General features: G+C 46.8%; 1 protein-coding gene across 1 annotated transcript in view; it reads right to left on the bottom strand.

Annotated features, from left to right (window-relative positions):
- The window catches only part of MYO5B (myosin VB), a 340,809-nt gene that overhangs the window by 142,922 nt on the left and 174,156 nt on the right, over window positions 1-23,731 (bottom strand). The window contains 1 exon segment of the mRNA XM_030336665.1: window positions 3,902-4,058. Within this exon segment, the coding sequence (XP_030192525.1) occupies window positions 3,902-4,058 (157 nt within the window).

Raw genomic sequence — 23,731 nt, 5'->3', positions numbered from 1 at the left:
CAAGAGCGAAGTTATTTTGGGTGCAGACTCTCATATGAATAGGTTAATAGTTGTAGGCCTTGTTTCTTGAGCTTAAAAAAAGTCAAATCCCCCAAATTACATAGTAAGTGGTCTTAGTTTATATTGTGTGTGCTCATTGTACCCCTCGCCCCCCTTTCTCCCAGGATGGGGGAGCCTCTGGCCCCTGGACTTGTGTGCATGCAGACTCTGGTCATCCCAAGAAGCTACATGATGCTACATGATCCCAAGAAGCTGGTCTGGACTTGGTTCTGTCCCTGCTCTAACAGTCTCCTGATTACCAATATCCTTTTAATCAGTGCAGACTTGTGAGCAAATCGCTGCCGGGATGCTGGCAAGCTCTTACACAGAGTGGGGGCAGAGAGCTCTGGCACGGAGAGTAAATCATCCCAATCCACCCTCGAGTCGCCTTTAATTCAAACAACTGCCACTTAGCGCAGCTGGCTGGGGATTCCACCGTCTCAGACTGTCCTCAACTCTGTCTCCCCAGGAGGCGGCTGCAGTTGCCAGGGTGCAGAAATAATGAGATGATCGAGGAGCATAACTGATTGCTCAGCCAGGAGGTGCCGTCCTGAGCTGGGACAGGGGCAGAGTCGTCAGTCATCAGCTGTCTCCTGATTAGGACAAACTTGTGTTGCCTATAACCCTCGGAGGAGCCACAAAGCTGACTGGGCTTCCTGACACAAGGATCCAGCTAGACTCCAAAGTCATGAAAAGTTAGGTTTTAGCACCGTAGAAGCTGCTTTCTCTGCTCAACAACACTTCCTAACCCACCCAGAGTTCTTTCCCGGCTGGGACTCTTCCTTTCCACATTTATAGCCAAGATTTCTCTCAAATGTAACACTTAAAGGTCAAGGGACAGTCTCTAAGATGACCACGTTCTGTAGTTTGACAGACTGAGCCCTAAGGAATTACCCAGATGGTTTCCAAAGTACCAATCTGCACAAGGCAGAAATTTAACATTGCGCATCCAAACCACTGTAGCATTTAGTTATGTGACATCGTGCATGAGGAGGCTGCTTTGTGTGTACATTCCCCTTTAGACTTTAGCAAGTGAACCACATTGTGTGTTTTGGGGAGTGTGTGTTGTTCTCACATTTCTCCCATGCCAAAGTACCCTGAATCCCCAGCAATGCACCAGCCCATTCAGGACATTAAATAGATATTGAAACGTTAGATCTTTTTAGATAACTATAATTTAAAAAAAACATTCCCCAAATAGGAACTCCGATGCCTGCATGCTACTGTCCAGTGGCATTATTCACACTGGCCAAAAGGTGAAAACCCAATGATTCATCAACAGAGGAATGAATTAACAAAATACAGCATACCCACACAGCAAAATGTCATCCAACCATAAAAAGCAAAGACATACGCCTACATTCTACAACATGGATACACTTGGAAAACATTAGATGAAATAGGTCAGACACATAAGAACAAATGTTGTGTGATTCCACTTATAAGAGGTACCTAAAACAGGCAAATTCATAGACACAGAAAGTAGAATAGAGGTTACTAGGGTCTGGGGGCTGGAAAGCAGAACAGGGAGTTGTTCTTTAACAAGTACAAATTGGGATGATGAAAAAGCTCCAGAAGTGGATGATGGTGACAGTTGCATAACACTGTGCATGTCCTTAATTCAATTGTTCATGTAAAATAATTGAAATGGTATATTTTATGTACGTTTAACTACCATAAAACAAGTTTAAAAAATCTTGTCTTGAACATGTTTAATGTGGTGATCTACCTTCATTAAATTATCATCTCGGCTAAAATTACTTTGTTCAGTCACCAGAGAGAACTTCCCTTCTCTGTTTTGCCTAGAAGAACTATATACTGCTTCCAAAAGAGGCAGCGTTCTGTAGCTTTGAAAACTTACTACCTTAAAAATGCACTGAGGTTTGAAACTCAGGGGCGAAGGAAAGGCCGAAAGCCTGGTTTCACTCCCATTTGAGATGAAACATGATGTTAACTGTAGATTACAATCTTAGCTGCCTCAATTCATAGGTGCACAGATGGATGGTCCAGGGTAGGCCGAAGCCATGGTCCACCACATTCTGTAATGGAAGCCATGGCCAGGCCACCATCTTGGGCTTAGAACAAATGCTATGAGCAAACAGGCTATCAAGTTGAATGTCCAACAATATTAGTATGTTTGCAGCCAATAAGGCAGTTCATAAAAAAGCTCAATGACATGGGGGATAAGGTTTATGACTGCAATACTCAGTGAAACAACTGAAAGGAAACAGACCCAAATGTTGAACAATCCTCAGCAAGCTGTAGGGTTAGGCAGGGACTTATTTCCTTTTACTTGTCCATATCTTCCAGTGAGCCCTTACCTTTTTCATAGGCCAATGGTTCTCAAACTGCGGTACTCAGACCATCAGAATCATCATCACCTAAGAACTTAATAGAAAGGCAAGTTTTGGGACCCCTACCCCAGACCTTCTGAATCAGAAACACTGTGGGTGAATCCAGCAATCTCATTTAACAAACCCTCCAGGTGATTCTGATGCAGTCACGTTTAAGAACCATTATAACAGAATAAAAGTTTTCCTGTTTGCATCTGTTTAATAAAAATGCCTCCAACTGTATTGACCATTTCCCAATCCATATAAGAACAGTATGGAAACTGGCTTTTGTTGAATTGTTAATGAATATATTGTGTCCTGTCAGTAGACAGAGAATGCAAGTTCTACAAGATAATCCAACTGTGTAGTCAGGAGACTATGCCTGTAAAAGCCATGAATTCCTATGAACTGAGACTCAGAATTTACTCCAGCACTTGGTAAAGGAAGGGGGGGGGGAGGAGAGGGGATCTGGGAAGGTCCAGGCAGGTTCTTGTTTCCTCCAGCTCCAAAAGAATCTGAGAGACCAATCATCTTGGTGACTTGGCTCTTAATCGATGCGGCTCAAGGCACTGCAGAGAAATCTGATGCTATTTTGGCAGCTTTCAGTCTCAAACGAATTTTTCCTAAAACAAAGGAGCTGCCCCAAACTGGCAGGGGGCCGATTCCCACCAGACTGTAACCTAGACGATAATCAAGAGCCTCCATTTCAGAGGCAGGAAACCAAAGCTGGCCAGAGACTGCATGCCCATTTAGATCTACTTTATCAGAATTAAGTTTTTATGGAGGAAAGAAAGAGAGAAATGGAGCTGTGACCCTAAAACATGATGAGTTACAGCAGGATCTAAGTTTTAGGAAATCTCTCTGGCCTTGTACTTGTACTGACTGCTCTGAGGCTGGGGGTGAGGAGTCAAGATCCAGACAGAACCCAAGCTGGCCAGTTCATGCCACCATTGGTAACTGCTTTCTGAGGATCAATAGATTCTGTGTCACCGCATAGCTTTTGGTCCCACCCTTCCCCTCAACCCCCAAATAAAATGTCCAAATGTTTTTAGGAGAAAAAAGGAATCTTCTACATAGTCCTCCCAGCCCTGCCCAAGCAAATTGCCCTCCTGATCCAGCAGGCCTTCAAGCATTGGATGGTTCAGGTGAAATGCAGATTTGCTAACACATGATGGCAGGAGGGGAGGGGACCAGCAGCAGAGGGGAAGGTAGAATGGAGGGACATTCACTAGAGCATCCAGCGGAGTCAAGGGACAAGGAGGACAGGAAAAGGACACTCCACTCTGTACTAGGGACTTGAAAGGCACTACCAGGTTAGAGTACTCCCAATTCCGTGGTCTTAGGGGCACCTTTGGAATTTTTTCCTCAGTTGTAGACAATGGACTCTCCGGGGAAGCACGAATGTGGGCACATGCACCGCTTTCTAAGGATTCTTGTGGGCAACCACATAAGGCTGGACACCCAGCAGTCTTGCTGCCAGAGGAAGCAACTCCAGCCAGAAAAGCCAAATACATTTGGAAAGGCTTTACCTCCATGATGGGACTGGATGCCAGGACCTTCTCTTCAATGTTGGTGTCACTGGCCGAGCCACCCACCGTGGCAAAATAGCGCATGGCGTACTTGGCTGACACAGTCTTGCCGGCTCCGGACTCCCCGCTGACTATGATGGACTGGTTCTTCTCATCTCTGGAAGGAAAGAGCTCTGGTCACTTACTTGCTGTGGATAAACTGCTGCCTTCCAGGGGCTCTGTTGACAAGGGCCCGAGCCCAAGAGAATCTTGCCTTCTTTTAAGGATAACAATGAAGAACATTGCCAAAACAGTCTGCCCTCCCTCAGAGGCTTCCACAAGATCCACAAACAGGAGAAGGAAGAGTTCAGCAAAGGGCTTACAAATAGCACATACCCTTCCTAAGGGCCCTCAAGAAGGGAGGCACAGCCAGCCGGTCATGCTTTCACTTCCTCTCTGGATGCAGCACACCCTAAAACATTTCTCTATGTACATACACACGCTCGTGCACACACACACACACACACCCTGAGAATTTACATATATGCCTTTTCAGGTATACAGTCTCACCTTTTGATTCTCTAACATGCCCATCTTGTGCCACTGCAAATGTAATTTTTCAAAAACAAGAGTTTTGTGTTTGAGCTGGAAGATATGGTTTTGAATTTCTTATTCATGCGTATGTATCATAAAAGCCATGCTATTAACGACCAGACTGATCTTGCTCCAAGTTTATCAGAAATGAGATGAAACAGCTATCAATTGCAGTCAGAGGGATTTCAGTAAGACCAAATGGAAAGGGGAAAGAAGATACTCTCCCTCAGATATAAATGCATCTATGTTTATCCCTTTAAAACAGCAGAATGAGTGACAAGTAATGCTGAGAGCAGCCTCTCAGACCTCTAAGGAACATGGACGTTCAAGCAGAGAGAGAGAGAGAGAGAGAGAGAAAACACGAGAGAACGAGAACAAGTGTTTGGAAAACAGGTTTGGCAAACGAATTGCTTGTAATGGCTATACTCAGCCATCTACATCCAGCTCACAAATCCACTGCCAGGAGGACACGTTGCTCTCGGTCTCCAGTCCCTCTAGAGCGCATGGCACAAAATATATACTCCTAGAGATTAACCTCCTGGCACTGGCCCACTACTACCAGCTCCTGTGGCTTCCTGGGCAGAGCAGGCTATGGGCAGAAGGAACAGAGAAGCACCACAGGCTGCTCATTATCAACCCAAGTAGACTGCAGCTTATCAGCAAGGGGAACAAATATTGGCTCTGCTTCTGATCTGGATCAACAGCCAAGCAGTGGGGAAGCAGCGTGAGGACACCGATGTCAACCAGAGGACGACTAGAAAGATAGAGATCTGGGCTAGGCGTGGGAGCCCCAAGTAGGCTCTGGTGTGGTAGCTGGGCTGAAGAAACCCTAACACACAGCCACCATTCAAGTGCAGCAAAGAGCAATGTGGTCTCAGCTCACACAAACTCATCATCAAATGGGGATGGATCTGAGTGAATACCATTGGTCAGTAGACACCATTAAGATGGGGGAAAAAATGGATGCTCCAAATTGGCTATCCAAGCAATTACTTGAAAACATGTAAATCCCACCAAATATTTGGAGGAAAAACAAGTGGCTTTCCGAGATCTCTTATAGTTCTAGGATATCCCTGTTGTCATTAGAGTGTCTTCTTTTCTCCCCTTGTTCCTGAGAAATCTTTACATTGAAAGATGCTGTATAAAGAAGCCTGTAGCAGATGCTTGTGTTTCCCATGTTCACTGAATTTCATAGGACCTCCATCGGACCCTGGGGATAACAACAGGTGTCACCTCTCTTCTCAATACTTCACAATAAACTCCCTAGAAAACAGCTCAGAAGCACAGCCCTCCCAGACAACTAAGAGTATTAGCAGCTGGACCTCCAGACCTCGACCGTGAACACTCTGAAACAGACCTGAGCTTGACGCCATCTTTGAGACAACCTGTAACTGCCAGAAGGAGAACTGAATTGCAGGAGCCACACCCACAGGCTTGAAGTTTTGCGTAAAGCCTCTACGTTCGACCTAAAATAAATCGATAAGCACAGGATGCATCTGAGCCTTAGTCCTGAGCAGAGGATCACATGTGAAGGAAAAGTAAAGACTACCCAAAGAACTCAGGAAGGTTCTCTGGGAGCTACATATGGATGCCAGGAGAGAAGGAGCCAGAGCAGTGGGGGCAGGGGTGAGGGCCGCCAGACTCCCCGAGGCAGCAGCACACACAGCAAACTGGAGACACAGAACATGTTCTGGGGCATGACAACGTGTGGACAATGGCATTAGTGCTAACTGCTGCCTAATTTGATGGATATCAGATCTGATGTTTAACATGTAGGCTAAAGTCAGGTAAGTTCACTTTTTTTTTCCTTAAAGTTTATTTGTGTGTGTGTGTGTGTGTGTGTGTGTGAGAGAGAGTGAGCGCGCGCACACATCCCAAGAAGGCTCCACACTGTCGGTGCAGAGCCTGATGTAGGGCTCTAACTCTTGAACTGCAAGATCATGACCAGAGCCGAAGTCAGACACTTAACTGACTGAGCCACCCAGGAGCCCCAAATTCACCTCTTGTTAGACCATTCTAAAATGTTTTAAGTTTGTTTGAGAGCAAGAGAGAATGTGAGGGCAGGGGGCAGGGCAGGCAGAGAGTAAGGGAGAGAATCCCAAGTAGGCTCCACACTGTCAGCACAGAGGCTGATGAAGGGAGATCATGACCTGACCCCAAACCAAGAGTTGGACCCTTAACCAAATGGGCCACCCAGGCACCCCCATTCTAAAGCATTTTTAATTGAGGGGCCTCTCAGGGGCTGCTACGGATTCTGTGTCTCGCATCCCTCGGACCTATCCCAGGAGTTTCTGAGCTGAGACCACAGGGTCTGGAGGCTTTTTGGGTTTCTCGCTTGTGACTCGCTTGGGATTTTGGGCTCGCTGCACAGCCCCTGGAGGGGCTGCTTGGGAATCTGTGTCTCCCATGCCTCGGACCTTCCCCGGGAGTTTCTGAGCTGAGACCACAGGGTCTGGAGGCTGTTTGGGATTCTGTGACTCCTTTCTCTCAGGTACAGGGAGCGGCTTCAGCTCCCTGACAGGGAATGACATCAGCCATGGTAAGTGACTCAGGACCTGGAGGCCTGGGGCTCGCAGGTGGCCCGGTTCTGGCCATCAGCAGGAGCTTTGTAACCCTTCACCACATTGCAGAGTGTACACCCATCCCCCCAATTTGCTGCAAGGTTATAGGAGACGATCTCGACACTCTTTGTGATGATGGTGTTGGAGTTCAGCCAAACTGGACTACTGGCCCTGAAACTGCACACTTCCCCACCACCGCCCTGCATGGTTTTCCCTCTACTTGACCTCACCCCTTTGCCATGTACCTTCTCTCAAACGCTGCTCCAAGCAAATCCCCCCCCCCCCACATCCTGACTCAGGCATCCCAGCAGGGCATTATTTCCCCATCTTCTAAAGCCTACATCATTGCCTCTGTACCACTTTTAAGACACTGTTGCATTCCACCTTGTATTGATGTCACTCCTGGTCGTTTTACCTGCTGTGTGACTTTGGGTCACTTCTTTTTCTCTGGGCCTCTGTCTCTTCACCTCTAGAGAACAGGCTGTGACTTGGGACTCCCCGACTGATCTCCTCGGTCTCCAACATTGGAGGATTTTACTACCAAAGTCCTAATAGGAAGTATAGGTGGGGAAAAGCACTCCATTTCAAATCCTGGTTATTTCGGGCTGGTTCTGCATTAGGTATTTGTAAGCGTGGAATTCTACCCAATATCCTTCAAAAACATAATCCATCCATTCATCCCAGTTGTGAATAGGACTTAGCTGGCAACTTGGGTCAATTTGCTTTTTAATAAATCATTTTCTCCTAAGACCAGCAGAACCCCCTTTAGAAAAAGAAGCCAATGGCTTTCGTACCCAAGTGTTATTCAGGTCCAGGCTGTCATGAGGAAAGTATGCATTACCCCCAACAGGAAAAGTCCCTCAAAGGCCTGTGCCTCAGGCAAGAGCACAGGACCCTAAGGGACCTACGCATCCTCCAGCAACCAGGGAAAACACGGGCAACCAACACACAGCTGCTCCCCAGTTCACAGCGGATCCCCATCTTGGATCCCCGAGAGACAGGAATATTGCTAGACCACCTTCTGAAAACATTTACCACCAAACCAGTGTAAGGCCTTGAGCTCCCTGAGCAAGGTCAATCCCCCCTCCTCCCCATTTTGGATGCGGCCCTCCTGGGAAGGACAGTGGAAACAGGTACCACTTCAATGCCCCTGAGGCTGTTCCACTGAAGGGAAGCTCTGCTCATCAGCCAGACACCGTGGGAACTTTATTTTGAAGAAATCCTGCTGAAATACGGTCTTGTTTGGGTTTCCCGTGGAGAGTAATTTGTCACCTGTGGCCTCCCAATCGACAACACGTACACAGAATGCTCAGGGAGACACCACTCCAGCCGACTGAGAGAAACCCCAGAACAGCTCCAGAACCACCACCCTGGATGTGAAGACAACACCACGTACCCCACCCAGGGGCTTGCGTGGCACCCCTGTCCTCATACTTGGCCCTGTGTTCTAGCAGCCACAGTCCGCCCACACACTAGTCACTGAACTAAGAACCCGCGGAGGGCAAGCACTCACTTTAACCCTGAATCCTCAGGCCTCCTGGCACCAAAGTCTCTCCCCCATCCCTCCTCCCACCATGCCCTGTCCACAGAAGTGGCACCAGCCTCCACTCACCAACGACAGCCACAAACCTAGGAATCACCGTGAATCCCTCACTTTCCCTCAAGCCCCACGTTGGTATGTCCTATTGCATTTCTGTGTCCCCTTTTCTGTACCTCAGTCCCAGTCATCACCACCTCTGACATGCGTAACGAGAGCAGCATTCTAAGTTTTTTTTTGTTTTTAACATTTTTGAGAGAGAGCACACATGAGTGAGTGCACAAGTGGGGTAGGTGCAGAGAGAGGGAGACACAGAATCCAAAGCAGGCTCCAGGCTCTGAGCTGTCAGCACCGAGTCCAACGTGGGGGTCGAACTCACAAGCCGTGAGATCATGACCTGAGCTGAAGTTGGACGTTCAACATACTGAGCTCCCCAGGTGCCCCGATGAGGACAGCTTTCTGACATCTACTCCCACCTCTCTCAGCACACCCCCTCCTCCTGGGACCCTCTGTATGCGAATACTGGGTCACCTCTCTCCCCGGCTTTCGGCCCTCAAAGGGTAGCCTCTGCTAGCCCAGCTCTGTTGTGCTCCAGGCCCAGCTTTATTTTGGTCACTCCTCCCCTTGTTTGCTAAGTTGAAGCCACACAGGGCTTCTTCACCCCTTTCCTACTTTACAGCTGCCCGAAGCATTGCTAGCTCAAAAGGATTCTATTTGATCTCCCAATTCTTGATGCCTGGTACTCACGCCCCCTCTGCCTTTGGCAGCTCTTGTATTACTGTTTTTCGGTGCAATTAATTACCACCCATTTACACCATGCTAGGATGGTACATAAAACTGTTAGCCACGTACCCCCTGCTTAGGACTCTTAAGACTTTTGGGTGCCAGTCTTCCCAATTTTTTTTTTTTCAAGTTTGTTTATTTTTGGGACAGAGAGAGACAGAGCATGAACGGGGGAGGGGCAGAGAGAGAGGGAGACACAGAATCGGAAACAGGCTCCAGGCTCTGAGCCATCAGCCCAGAGCCTGACGCGGGGCTCGAACTCACGCACCGCAAGATCGTGACCTGGCTGAAGTCGGACGCTCAACCGACTGCGCCACCCAGGCGCCCCCAGTCTTCCCATTTTAAAGAGAAGGGTAAAGTTTAGAAAAGCCAAGAAATACACCCAAACTTCTCAGCTAGCGAGACACCAAGCCCAAACTCCCATGTAGGTTTCTTTCTGTCTGCACCAGTTCACAACGGGCCGTTTGGGACGTCACTATCATCGTGCTCCTTCTTGTAGAAGACGGCATCCCTCAGTGAGCCGCACCTCCCTGCCCCGGAACAAATCTAGGCTTAATGCAAGAGATTAGATGTGAATCAGGTGTCCTCAGTACAGTTTGGCTTTTGACATCTTCAGCTTAAAGCCTGACAGGACTTCTTCAGAAGCTCTTCCCTGACCACCCTGCCTTCACAGCATAAAGCCCCCGACACAGAGCCATCGCCCAAGAGGAGGGAGGGGAAGCCCGGCTAAGGCACGGCAGGAAGGACACCCTGTCTCTGAACACATCATTAAGCCCCTCCATCGCTTCCTCCTCTAGCAACAAATCATCCAGAAATTTGGGTGTCAGTAGAATATATTCTGTTCACTAATGGGATAATCAATCTACTGTTTCTTGCCTGTCTATGGAGTCTCTGTATCTTCAACACCCTCATCACAACACAGATCTACTATAGTTAAAAAAAAAAAAAAAAAAACCAAAAAAACAAACAAAAAACAACTATGCTAGCAAAAGGAGATCCAAAGCGTTTTTAATTAAGAACTTTGTTCAGTAAAGAGATTTGTGTCAGTACCATGTACAGAGTTCATAATTGGGAAACAGGCCAAGAAAATTAAAAGTAATCTTCAAAGCAATGCTGACTAAAAAGTGACAATAGTAATATGGTATACTGTCTCTAGAAACTCAAGTGCAAAGAAACAATACAACGTTTAGGGCTACGAACACACAGCTATACTGAAACAAAAGGGTATTAAAACCCTGGAGTGAAGAAGTTAGGTAAAGTTGTGTGGAGGGCTGAAGCAGAATGGTTCTGTGGGGAGAGGAGAGTAAGGCCGGCAAGGTATGACCCCTTCCAACAAGAGAGCCAAACCTCCACGTGGGAAGGCAGACAAACACCCTGGGCACCTGGAGGGAGCACCCAGAAGGAGTACCCTGTGTGAGGGGTTCCCAGAGGGAGCGAGGCAGATGGGCATCCCCAAGTCCCTCTGCCATCAGGCACCGACTTCTTGCACTGCCACACCCTCCCCCCCCACCACCACATAAGGGAATGTGTGCTCAGGCACAGTCCCCAACTCAAGTCATTCGGGAAGGCCGTCAAAAATATTCATTAGAAACTGCTCAGTCTGTATTTAGCGGTAAGAGTTCTAAGTGTCTCTTCAGGAAGATGAAATTGAACCTTCCGACGGTGTAGAAGTACTTAGCGCATTTAACATCCAAGTATCACTTTCCCACTCCAGTTTCACAGCGGCTCTCGGAGTGCTCACTTCTATTTATAAATCTCCGAGGTATAGCATGATACAGGTAGCAGCAAAATGAATCCACGCCTTCCACTTACTTGGTGCTCCCGAGAGAGGCTGTCTCCTCTCATATGTGATAGCTTCGCAGAACTGTGGGGAGCTTAACCAAGCCCGACTCTCGCTGGCAGATAAGCAGGTACAGGGGTGACAAACCGGTTAGGGGCTCCTCAGCACGGATGGGAATGTGCCCCTTTCTTTGCTCTTAACATAAGGGGCTGGAAGATGATCCCGAAGACCTCCCGCTACTCCCGCACTGATTCCAGATCCAGGTTAGAGTCGAGCTGTGTGATACATTCTATGTTAACCACAATTACCTACTAAGGTCATAAACATTTTGGAACTCAAACTTGGGGGGTTAGGGGAGGAGGAGCACCAGAAGCTAATGTTTTGCGCTATTTTACACTTTACAAACTTGTCTTAAACGTTGTCATTGGGTGGGGCGAACTACAACACACATGTGGTTGTACCTTACAGTGCCAAGTAAGTATCACTTTTCCAACTCTTCTCTGAAAACTATCAGTGAATGAACACATCCCAGTAAATTGCGTTAGTCCAGCTGGTTCCTGAGGCCAGGTGCATGTGAACACCCCAGGCTAAAGCCCAGCTCTTTCTTGGTACCACACAGCCTCTCTGCCAAGCGACCAGCAAGACACAAGGTCCTTTAGTTTTTCATAGATGCCCTACATCGAAAAGATGAAAGAATAAAGCATCTGTGAAGGTACATTTCAGCATCTCTCATTTCTCCAGGCTACTTCTAAGGGGATCTCATCTGCCGTAGTGCCCCTGCCACCCCAAAGTTGTCCACACTTGGCTACAGCTCCCCACCCACACTGATCCTAGGAGCCAAACACCTGCACCACCCCCCACTGGGCAAGTACGTGTGGAGACTGCACAGGACTCCAGAAGTCTGCACACCCAAAACGGAGCTCTCCCAGATCCCCACTCTGCTCCCTGCACAGACGGTTTGGGATGCTCCGCACGGCAACAAGGAGGCACTTAGGAAGGGCCCTTGACTCCTTTCTCCCCTTTACTCCATCAAAGCTGGCTGTAGTGCCTCCATTCTTTTTCTCATCTAGACCTAAATCCCATTCCTCACCCCTTCTCTCCCAGATCCTCCCAAAGCACCACCTGTTCTCCTCATCACTGCTGGAAAGCTATTTCTAAGACACTCATTCAAATGTACCCAGGCCCTGCCCAGCACCCTTGCATGAGACACCCTGGGGCCTGAAGGATGCAGTCAACGTTTTCAGCGGTGCCAGGCCCTTCATGATGATCTGTTCCCAGAGACCACTCCAGGCAGAGGCGTCAGGCCGTGTAGAAGACAAGGAAGAGCAGGCAGTGTTCAGGGAAGATGTCAAGTTTAGGACAATCAGATCCCAATAGGCAAGTCAGAGGTCTTTGGCAATACTCTGCAAAGAACCCGAATTTGTTCACGAACCCTGCATGTACACTAGAAACACCTGCAGAGCTCCCAAACTGATCTCAGCTGTATCCCACGCCAAACCAACTGGATCACGATCCAATTGTGGGGTGGGGCCTGGATGTTTAATTCCACATTTCTGCCACATTAGTCCCACTAAGGTTAAATTAGCAGTTCAAATACCCTGCAACCTACATCTGTCAACATCAGCCTAATACAGCGCAACGTGGAATTTAAAACAAAGATTAGCTTTGAGAAGCTTAACAGAATCTTTAACCAATTCTTTCTGGGTGCAGACAACAGAAGCCTTTAATTTCCAGTATTCTAGCAAACGGCTTATGGCCAATCACCTAGAAATCAGTTTTGTCAACTGGATTTACATTACTGATACCGGCACACAGTTAACATAATGGCACAGGCTAGGCAGCTTTGGACGTTACAACACAGAAATGCAACACAAAGAACATACTCGTGCCTGCTAATGCCAGCAGTTGGGAAAAATAAACACAGTTTCATACTATCTCCGACTTCCAGGTTGCTTAACCCAGGGCCCACCGGATAGAATTCAGAGACCCACAAACTTAGATGGAATAAAAACCACACCTTCAGTTTTACTAAATTCTAGCAACTTTGACATTTCCTTCAGTTGAGAAGAGAGGGGAAAAAAAAAGAACAAACAAACAAAACTCCAGCTTTATCAGACCAACCCTGTGGCTTTGACACCATATTATAGTTGCTGCAGCTACTAAATATTTACATGCCTCATTACAAAATGTTAGTTATTGGATCGCCATTAGTGTACTAATGAACAAATCCCTCATATCTTCTAGACCACAACTCCCTAAAATATTCTGGCCACTTTCTTTTTTTTTTTTTTTTAATTTTTTTTTTTTAACGTTTATTTATTTTTGAGACAGAGAGAGAGAGAGAGAGAGAGAGAGAGAGAGAGCATGAACGGGGGAGGGGCAGAGAGAGAGGGAGACACAGAATCGAAAACAGGCTCCAGGCTCCGGGCTATCAGCACAGAGCCCGACGCGGGGCTCGAACTCACGGACCGCGAGATCGTGACCTGGCTGAAGTCGGACGCTCAACCGACTGCGCCACCCAGGCGCCCCCTTTTTTTTTTTTAATTTTTTTTTTTTTTGCCACTTTCGAGATAGCCCATTTCTTCTATAATTGTATACATTATATTTGATACATGTAAATGTGTTAAGTGGAACAAAAAGGTTAAGTACCTAATTCTCTTTTCAAAAGATTGTGTGTGCGCGCCCAATTGCAAAACCATGCCTCTTTACACAGCACTAATCACGCCAACTTTTAAGGAGACCATGTTTACATCAGGCCCTCTATTTCCCAAAGGCCAATCAGAAACACCATTATCTGTGCTGGAGAAGACAGAGGGCAGATTTCAGAGACCACCCCCTACCCCTCACCAAACACCCCTCTGGCTACAGGGCAAGGTTCTCTTCACTAGAAAACAGCTTCAACCATAAAGCCAGTATACAAACTTCCAAGCCTTAAAATGGAAGCCTACCAGAAGTTCAGTGATTCTCTAGGATTTGTATCCTATCGCCCTCAGTAGGCCAATACTGTCCCTTGGGAATGCAACGATTTTTAGATGTACTTTCTCACAAGTTCCTGGGTGACACTAGTCTGGGCACCACGAGAATCCCTAGACTAGATTTCTCCATCCCTTGCGCTGTTTTGATATTTCAGGATTCTCTTCCTTGGCCATGAAATTCTAACACCTGGACCTAAAGCTGAACCCGCCTTGGTTATCTTAGGGAGTCTGCTCCATTTGGTGAGGGTTTGGCTCAAAAGAGACCATGTTTGTGGCCTCAGCCCTCCATCCCTGCTTCTGGTTTCCACATGCTTCCATTCGGAGACTCTGAGTTATGTGTTCTCTCCATACCCTCCCATTCCTAATCTAGAGATGCTTTCTTCAACCCTTTAAATATGAGACATTCAGGACTGGGTTGGGGTGGGGAAACAGGACAGGTGCTCAGCACTGGCTGATGGTGGGAACCAAAGGCCCTGGGACATACTGTGGACAAACCAGAGTCTGGCACCCAATCATTCAATAAATAGTTCGTGATGAATGAATAGATACTGAAGGCGAAGAGAACTCAGTTTGGCTACAGGAAAGTACTGCCAACTGGTCATTCATGCCAGCTATTTAGAAATTTATGCCTCAATTATGTACCTTGATCATGAATATCACTGATCATCTTAGACTAATGCTGCTGCAGGCTTTACTTGATTACAAAAATGCACACTCAACCTTCACAGAGTTTTGCCCATATAGCTTAAAAAATTAGACTACTGATTCCAGGCACAAATCGATAGACCTAAAACATGGGGAAGCAAACTGCCTTAGGAATCTCATGATGATTCAATATTCTGGTCACTAAATTCAAGAGTCCCAGAGGCTGATACAGGAAGGGGAACTGTGCAGGTGTGAATTTGAAAATGCACCAGAGCCTAAGCAACAATTAAGTTCAATTGCAAAGCTTCTAAGAAAAAGATATGCTAAGGGAATAAGGGAAGCTCAGGTCAAAGAAAGTATTTGCGACTTGATTTCTCTTTCTTTAAAAATAACAAAGCTGACAGATCAGAGGCTCCCCCAGATGAATAAAGGCTCCAAGAGATCCTGGACAAGGGATTTGATACGGGGAAGAGAATTCATGCCTTTCTCTCAGGCAAAAGTCAGTTGACAGATCGGTGGCAAAACTGAGCAGCTAGCTATGTCAATGCCCACATTCTGCTAGTAGATCTGAAGGGTAAGAGCTTTCCAACCTTTTCTCTTCAATGGGTCCCCTAGCTAAGCAAGGAGGGTCTGTTCAGGATTCTTAACACAGAATTGAAAAATAAGGCTCAGCATTTGCTTTTCCACATCGGTTTTTGGGGTTTTGTTTTGGCAAAAAACACTAACCATTTCCACAATGGCCTCCAGGTTAAAGAAGAGTAGGCTCTTCACTTTTTAGGTTCTCTGTCCATTCCAGCTCACCATGCTCTTTTCTAGCTTCCACACATAGTCCCCCTTCCTGCTTCCAGCTTTTAGCTACTTCACTCACATGGCCCAAAGGGAGGGTATAGAAGGTGAGAGAGACTATGGCCCAGGGAAGGGCCTCACGTGACCAAAGGTTTTCCTCAGCTGGCTCCATTGCAGGTGCCACAGGAAACAGCCACCCAGCTGAGTTTAGGGCAGAATTCCCAATGGGCTCTGCACTCCAGAGCCTCACCGGGTACCTTGGACATATAGGGTTGTGGGAAGTGGGAGATTAGGAAACCAAGGGTTTCAGGCTATGAAAAAAAAAATCTGAAACTTTGTGTGGAGTGGGCAACCAGCTCGACCCCATGAGCTTTGACTACCACCTCGGGTAGAGCAAATACTGACACCTACAAATCATCAGGAAGCTGTCATCAGTGCCATGTGACAAAATCTTAGCTCCAGTCAGATGGAACTGTCCAGGCTCTCCCACACTTTCTTCAGCTTTCTTCCTGTTGCCTCTTAACACAGAATTCTTCTTTCTCCATTGCCTTCCCTCAGCCTCACTTTCAAATCCTGTCTCTCCCTTCAAGACCAGTTCAGAGGCGATCTAAGAAACTAGTACCGAAAAACCAGCTGTAAGTAGGTGTTCCTACCATTTTCTCTTTCCCATGGAGGAAACAAGGCAAGGACACCACATGACGTGTTCAAAGTCCCTCCAGGTTGCAGAGACCCACTTGGGCATCCAGTTCAGCGCTCTTTCCTGCCAGAGGTCAGGGGTCCTCAAATGTATCGTGCATCCAACCACAGGAGGGGCTGCTTTGGGAAAAACATCTGCTTCAGCCTGAAGAGGTCCAAGTGAAAGTAAAAGCACCCCTGTGGCTTAGTAGGTCATTCAAGGAACTGCCACACTCAGAGCAAATGTGCACTGAGCAGTGGCTCTGGTTATTTATCAACAGTGGGTCTCTCTGGCACCATGTCCCCCAAGTCTGTGGATTTGGAGATAGAAAAGAATCATACCCATCAGGTCTCGAAACCCCTCTGAGTCCTCAAAACAAAGACGTGCTTTAATGGGCTGGAAAAGATTTAATAATGGAAAGCCAATCAACCATTCGTTAGGTTGTCAGGAAAACTTGCTGAGCCGCAAAAACAGCTCTAGCAAAACTGAAGTCTTAGGGCTCCTCCTGCCTTCTCTCAACATGCAGGCCTCTGACACAGCCTGAGGTCTGCACCATCTGGGAAATCCCACCTACACGTCTGTGTGGGCCGACCCCTCCTCACAGTATTCGGGGCTGAGGTTGGCCAAGACTTCCTCCCCACCTGCACCCACTCCTGGAGATTTTAATCTTGTAAATGAATGAAACCATTTCAGTGGATGAAGAGACCATACTGATGTCAAGCCTTGAACTTCTGCAACAGCAGCTTTTTAGGCCAAAAATAGCCTTGAGAGATCACAGGATCCTTCATCACTTGGGCTGGGCAAGAGAGTAAGATCTTGGTTCTGACAGACAGTTCCTATCAATCAACAGGAACCTCCGTGCCCCCTATAAAATACCTTTTTATATAGCACAGATATAAGCAGTGAGGAATTAGCAATAAAATAGAAGACCTAAATAACAGGCATCATCAAAATTCACAGTAATCAATCTCAATTCTAGCCTACTACACGATCGCATCTGAAATTTCTGTTTAGCATTCCACTGGCACTGTGAGGCAGGTCAGATAACACTCCTTCCCCTACTTTGCAGGCACAAAAACCAATACAAAGTGTAAATGATTTATCCAAAGCCAGGGTTTCCTCCACAGATCCCAGTGTTCTTTCCCCCTCCACTGCCAAGCCCAGCAGAGAATGGGGCTTTGGGTACTTTCCAAAAGTAACAGTCCAAATGCCCTTGGACATGGGTGGTAGGTCTACAGGGACCCCAGAAGTGGAATTAAGGCCTACTTGAGCACCTACAAGCCTCTCAGCAGCAGGAAGGGGAGAAGAAAGGGAAGGACAAGGGGGACTCAGGGGCCCACCAGTCACAGGACAATCTTCTACATACCTACGTGGGGTAAAACATTGAATTAGTTTCTATGTGTGTGAAATTGCTCCCTTGAAAGGCCAACAAGAAAGCAACACCTAAAACAAAAGACAGCATCTGTGCTGAAAAAAAACCTACAAAAGACCATAGCCTCAAACTGGAGAAAACATCAGGGATGGCTGAGACCCTGGGCAAAGACCCCAGTGGACCTTGTTCCACATCAATGATAACGCTAACATTGACCTTGACTAAGAGTTACAAGTTCAGAAACGGGAATTGGCTGTGCAGTGCAGTCACAGAACAGGGGCCAGAGAGCTGAACCGAAGACTTAGCTTTTCCCAGTCTTTCCTTGCACAGCAGTTTTTGGGGTACAAACCTAACTACGGAGCTACCTTGTCCTCTGGGCAAAAAATAATCCCAAACTCCTTTCCTAAAAAACTCAATGGTGACTCCCTATGAACAGAGGGGCTGTCTTAATGCAGATGATCGACCACACCTTTGAAAAGATTTTGGGTTCTGAATCTTTGGGGGGCTGCATAATTAAAGCAATCCTAAAACCTTCCCAGGGCCAGAATTTATACTTGCTGTGTGTCTTTAAAATCTTTTTGGACTTTCCCTTGAAGTCCCTCCTCAATTGTAAGACCCCCAAAGGTCATGTGTTATTTTAGTGTTTAGTGTCACTTATCAAAATCCATAGCTTTAGATTTTAAGGTAAGAAATATTCTCCTGGAGCAGGTGTGCCCAGGGTGAGGGAAGCCGGCTTTCTGGGAGTTTCCAGGTATCTTTCTCAAGGATACATAAGGTCACACTGTGCTAGCTCTTCTCCCAGAGCCTTCTTGGGGCAGCTCACCCTTCGTGCCGCCTAATGAAGGAAAATGGTTGTGCCATGGGCACCACGATTGCAGCCCTCTTTGTATTCATCACATGCTGACCTGGAATGTATGAAGATCCTTGCCAGTACTGGAGTCCTCTCCAGTCCTGGTCTCCTGGAATACTACAGGCTCCAGGGCCGAACTGGGAAGCTATCATCATCAACAAGGTAAGCAACCACAATGGCATGGTGCATTTTGCTGAGCCGTGTTTTGGTTTCCTGGCTGGTGGAGAATGGACAGAGAAAGGGCCAAAGACGAGGTGCCAGGTGGGCCACGCCTCCAGAACCCGGGGAAGATCAGAGATCTATGCAACCTGCCACCCTACCGCCCAGATGTTTTCTTTAATCCCATTCTCTTTTTACTTCATTTCCTTGCTGTGTGGGACTGTCAAGGCCGCCAAGATCTGTATCAGCCCAGGATCTAGTCCTATAGGTACCCTAAGACCTAAATATTTTCTTTTTAAATCTTCATTTTAATGACACTTAAATTTAAAAGACTGGCTTATGGTTTGGAAAAACCCTCTTGCATATAGTAAAATAGATTTGCAGACATACTGGTTAGCATGTGTGGTATTGAATCCCCCTCCAGGTAATGCATATGGAAACACAAATCTTTCTGGACAGGATTCTTTACAACAGAGTATTATTCATACCTGCCTCCCTGCCCACGTCCCACCTGTCACAGCCTTATTTTATCAAGTCTAAGCTCAAATGATACCATCTAGGAAATATAGTTCCAGTTCACCTTCTCTAAAATAGCATCTCTAAATCTGCTACCACTTTTTATTATTGGTGGGGGGGGGGAAGTTAACAGCTTTATGGAGATGCAACTCAAATACCACACAATTCATCCATTTCAAGTGTACAGTGGTGTTTACGATGCTCAGTTGTGCAGCCATCGCTCAAATCAATGTCAGAACATCTTCACCACCTCAGAAAGCAGCCCTGTGGTCACTACCAGCCCCTTCCATCCGTCCACCCCCGCCCTCAGCGCACTCGCTAATGTACTTGGTCTCTAACAGATTCCCGAATTCTGAACTTCCATAGAGATGGAATCACGTGATTTTTTTTTTTTTTTTTTTTTTTTTTTTGCCTGGCTTTCATGTAGCATAAAGTTTTCAAGGTTTATCCATGTTAGGTCTGAACAACAGTATTTCATTGCATAGATCTACCATTTTTATTTTTCAGTTGACGGATGTTGGGGTTGTTGCCCCTTTTCGGCTATTAGGAGTAAAACTAAATACTTGTGTGCAGGGTTTTGTGTGGACAAGTTTTATTTTGTCTTGGGTTATTAACAGCTTTGTGAAGCTTCAAGTAAAAGGGATTTTCAGTGCCTATCAAGATCTGCTCTGTAAAAAAAAAAAAAAAAAAAAAAAAGAGACAGAGGAGACATTCAGGGACAATTCTAATTACTTGATTCTGTAATAAGTTTTATTTGGTGACTTTTTAAAGCAGCCAAGCTAGAATAGAAATCCCCCAACTCTAAGGTATTTTATCAAATTAAAGCCCTTCCTTTTTTTTCAAATGTGTATCAAATGTTTCAAATTGTGATACTCCTTATGAGTGAACTCATTCGACACTCCCAATTCCTAGAAATGCCAATTAATATTAAATTTTGATTGCCTAGGGAAATTTTGAAAAATCCAACCACCCCTTCATGGAGAATTCAATTTGGGGATTTCAGTACGATTATTCAGGCAGTTATGTTGTTTCTGTTTCTTGCATCTGACCTCAAGTAGGAGCTCCAGTGGGCTGCCTGCAGACTGTGTTTTCCCTCATCACTGAATCCCTTTTGCATGATGATATACTGAGTCGTTTTACCCTACTTGCCAAGGCAAAACTTGGGAAAACATGAAAATATCAGTGGTTGTGAGGGATGCGGGGCTAGAGGGAGGGATGAACAGGCAGAGCACAGAGGACTTTTAGGGCAGCAAGACTACTGATGGGTACCATAATGATGGGTACGTGTCATTACACATTTGTCCAAACCCACATAATGTACAACCATCAAGCATGGACCCGAATGTAAACTATGCATTTGGGGTGATTGTGACAGGTCTGTAGGTTCATTCATTGTAACAAAAGTACCACTCTGGTGGGGGATACAGATAACACGGGAGGACGTGCAGATGTGAGGGCAGGGGGCACATGGGAACTCTCTACCATCCTCCCAACTTCACTAGGAAGCTAAAACTGCTCTAAGACATGGTCCTACACACACATTTAGGACCTTAATTTCTTAGACTGTTCATCCCTTGCGTACTATAGAACTCATTGTAAAAACCTGTGTAATGCATTTGCAATCTTTAAAACACCAATATGAAGATATGGTTTAAAGATACGGTCAATCATGGAATGCTTTAAAAAATTAATACCTAATTCTCAAGTTGCATCTTCCATGTGCAGGCATTTTCCACATATCAAACAACTGATCCTCAGAACATTCCTAGGAATAAGGTCCTATTCTAATCATCCCCACGTCACAGATGAGGAAACAGACACAGAGCAAGAGGACTCACCTAAAGTCACACAGCCAAAGAGAGGGGGCATGAGACTCGGACCCAGGCAGCGGGCTCAGGCATCCATGCTCCATGCCATCGCGCCAGGCTGCTGCCTCTGGGATGCGGGGGTGGCCACTGCAGTGTGGCTTCTTAACACAATCATTTTGGCGTGCAACCACTTCAACTACCACTCTCAGGCTAATAAATGGTAGGTTTAATAAGTAGTTTCAGTGAGTCACATGACAGGAGGGAGGGAGAGAAGTAGGTAGAAAGGTATCCCCAACTAATTAAAGAGGTAACATTTTTCTCCAACGGGCTCAGGGGACCCTCTGTCCCTAGTCTGTGTGATCACCCAGCTGGTACTACTAAACTTGACTGAAGAAAAATGTGAAGCCGTTTTACACTCCAGAGTCATTTATTCTTCGCTTGGGAGAGAAGACAGCAAAGCAAACACACACAGGCTCCAAAATAAAATTTGATGGACATTTAAAAAACCAAAGTTCACCCACAAACCTTTTAAAATACACTATTATCAAGTCGTTAGTGGAGGAACCATAACCTATTACATAATTGAATTTGTAGAAGTCAAGGTTCTTAATATTTGCTGGCATGATCTGTAAAAGGCTGAAGGGCTATTGCTAGCCTACAAACGAGAAGGTACAAGCCACTCGGGGTTTGAGTTTGCCCCTGCTGCCCTCATCATTTCTCTCCAGATCATTCCAGAATCCCACATGTGCTCTCCTCGTACCAGCCATTCTATGTTGCTCCAGAAGATGCTACCTCTGCTCTAGATTTTTCCCTGCCCTTTCCTACTCACTTGCTCTGTGGTCCTGCCTCTTCGAGTCCAGCCTTCAGCCAGCCATTGCTTTGAGGGAGGTCTCTCAACCATTTCACTCAGCATGCTTTCCATCCTGGCCAAGGCACAAGGAGGTTTGGGCCTGGCCAGAGGTCTTTCTCAGATCACATCAAGACACACTCTCAGCAGAAATGGGGGTCTGACTGTGGCCTAGGGAGCTGGCCTTTCTGCCAAGGGTTAGGGGGAGCCCTTGACTGGGGGGCTGAAGACCCTGGAGGCCTTGACACAAACTCAGTGCAGGGCCTAGCAAGCCCTTGCCTCCCACTTGGAACTCAGTTTCATCCTCGGTAAAATAAACGAGTTGGAGCAAAATTATCTAGGGACCCTTGCAGCTGTCAAAGTCTGATTCTCTTACGTGCTCTACTGCACCTGTGACAGGTGCAGGGGAAGCTGGATGGAAGACCATTTTTGGCCACCGACCAGGGCAGAGGTAACCACACACTGGCTCACAAGCTCACCTGACACAAGTCCTTAGAAAAATGTCGGGGCACCCTGGCTACCCTGTCACCTGGGCCAGGAAAGACAGTCCTCTCATCTGGCCACCCGTCTCTGCAGTGACGGTACATTAGATCCCAGCACACCCTACAGATTCAGCTGGTCTTCTCCCCACACACACGGGACTTATTCCCATCCCAGCAATTTTCTGGAGGACACCTCCATTATGAGACACATTTGTGGAATCCGTGCATTATTCACCCAACATGTCAGTATCTGCCACATGCTATCAAGATAGGAATCTTAGCAATCCCAAGGGAAAGTCCTGGAACAGTTCAACTTCCTGCCACCCCACCTACCAACCTTCCTGCTTCATCAGCACCTGGCTTTTCTCCTCCCCATCTCTAACAGGAGGATTCTGCCTTCTCCAGGAGGCAAATGTCACCACCTGAGCCCTGGATCCCACCCCTAAGTCTGGCACTCCACTCCACCAGTTACCCCCTTGCTCTGCTCCCATACTCCCTCCTCCCCGCCATTGTTTTAACATTGAGACCCTCTACCATAAAACACATACTCTCTCCTCCCCAGTGGCACAAAGGATAGACTTGGGAGTGAGAAGAAACATGGTCAAGACTGAGACTGGTTCTGAGGCTGCAGCAGTGACCCAAATGAAGGATGAGGCTCTCAACTGCAGCAATGGGGGAAGGAATCGAAGCCAACAGACCCAAGCTGCATTTTAAAAGGTGTGACACATAGGACATCCTCTCAGATAAGAAGTATATTTTAATAGTTTTTGGCTCAGCTGAGAAGAAAGGTAATACTTTAAATAAAGTGACAGGCTAGGGAGATGGATATTTTAGGCAGGAGGTTCTTTGGACAGTGTCTAATTACTAGTACATTGTCACTTGTCTACTCTGAGAATTTAAAGAACTGTTGTCATCTCCAGGGGAGGAACTGATACCCAGAGTTCACATATAAGATGTGCAGCTCACATCTTACGTGCACCCAGAAGTCGCCCACGTACACACAGATGGGGTAAAGTATGAAAGAAAGGCCGAGAACAGGGAAAGGCAAGGAATGTATTTGCCTGAAATCCACCTCTGGCATGTGTCATATATGCACAGAACCTGGCAAGGTTCAGGTCTCACCTGTTCTGTGACCATCCGCAGAGCAGCAATCCAGGGTCCAGCGAGACAGCTCACACAGCCTCCCTGCAGACCCTGTCCTGCAGCAGCCATGATGGCTTCTTCCCATTGGATGGAGCCACTTAACCTGTGCAAGCCCAGCACCCCTGTGGGAGTTCAGCTGGAAAGCCAGTTCTCCAGATTCAAGCCATACAGAGGCACAGAAGAGAACGGCAAGAGCCCTGCAGTGGGCGAGGAGAGTCGGTTCCAGGACCCCAGCCTGTCATGTACATGTTGGTGACTTTGGCCGAACCTCTCAAGGCCTCAGCTCTCAACAGCAGAGATGAAAAAGCCTGCCCTTCCACATTGTTTGGGTGAGGAG

The sequence above is a fragment of the Lynx canadensis genome, chromosome D3 (assembly GCF_007474595.2).
Source record: "Lynx canadensis isolate LIC74 chromosome D3, mLynCan4.pri.v2, whole genome shotgun sequence".
NCBI classification, from domain to species: domain Eukaryota; kingdom Metazoa; phylum Chordata; class Mammalia; order Carnivora; family Felidae; genus Lynx; species Lynx canadensis.
Note: the sequence above shows the minus strand (reverse complement) of the source record. Positions and strands in the feature narration are given on the sequence as shown.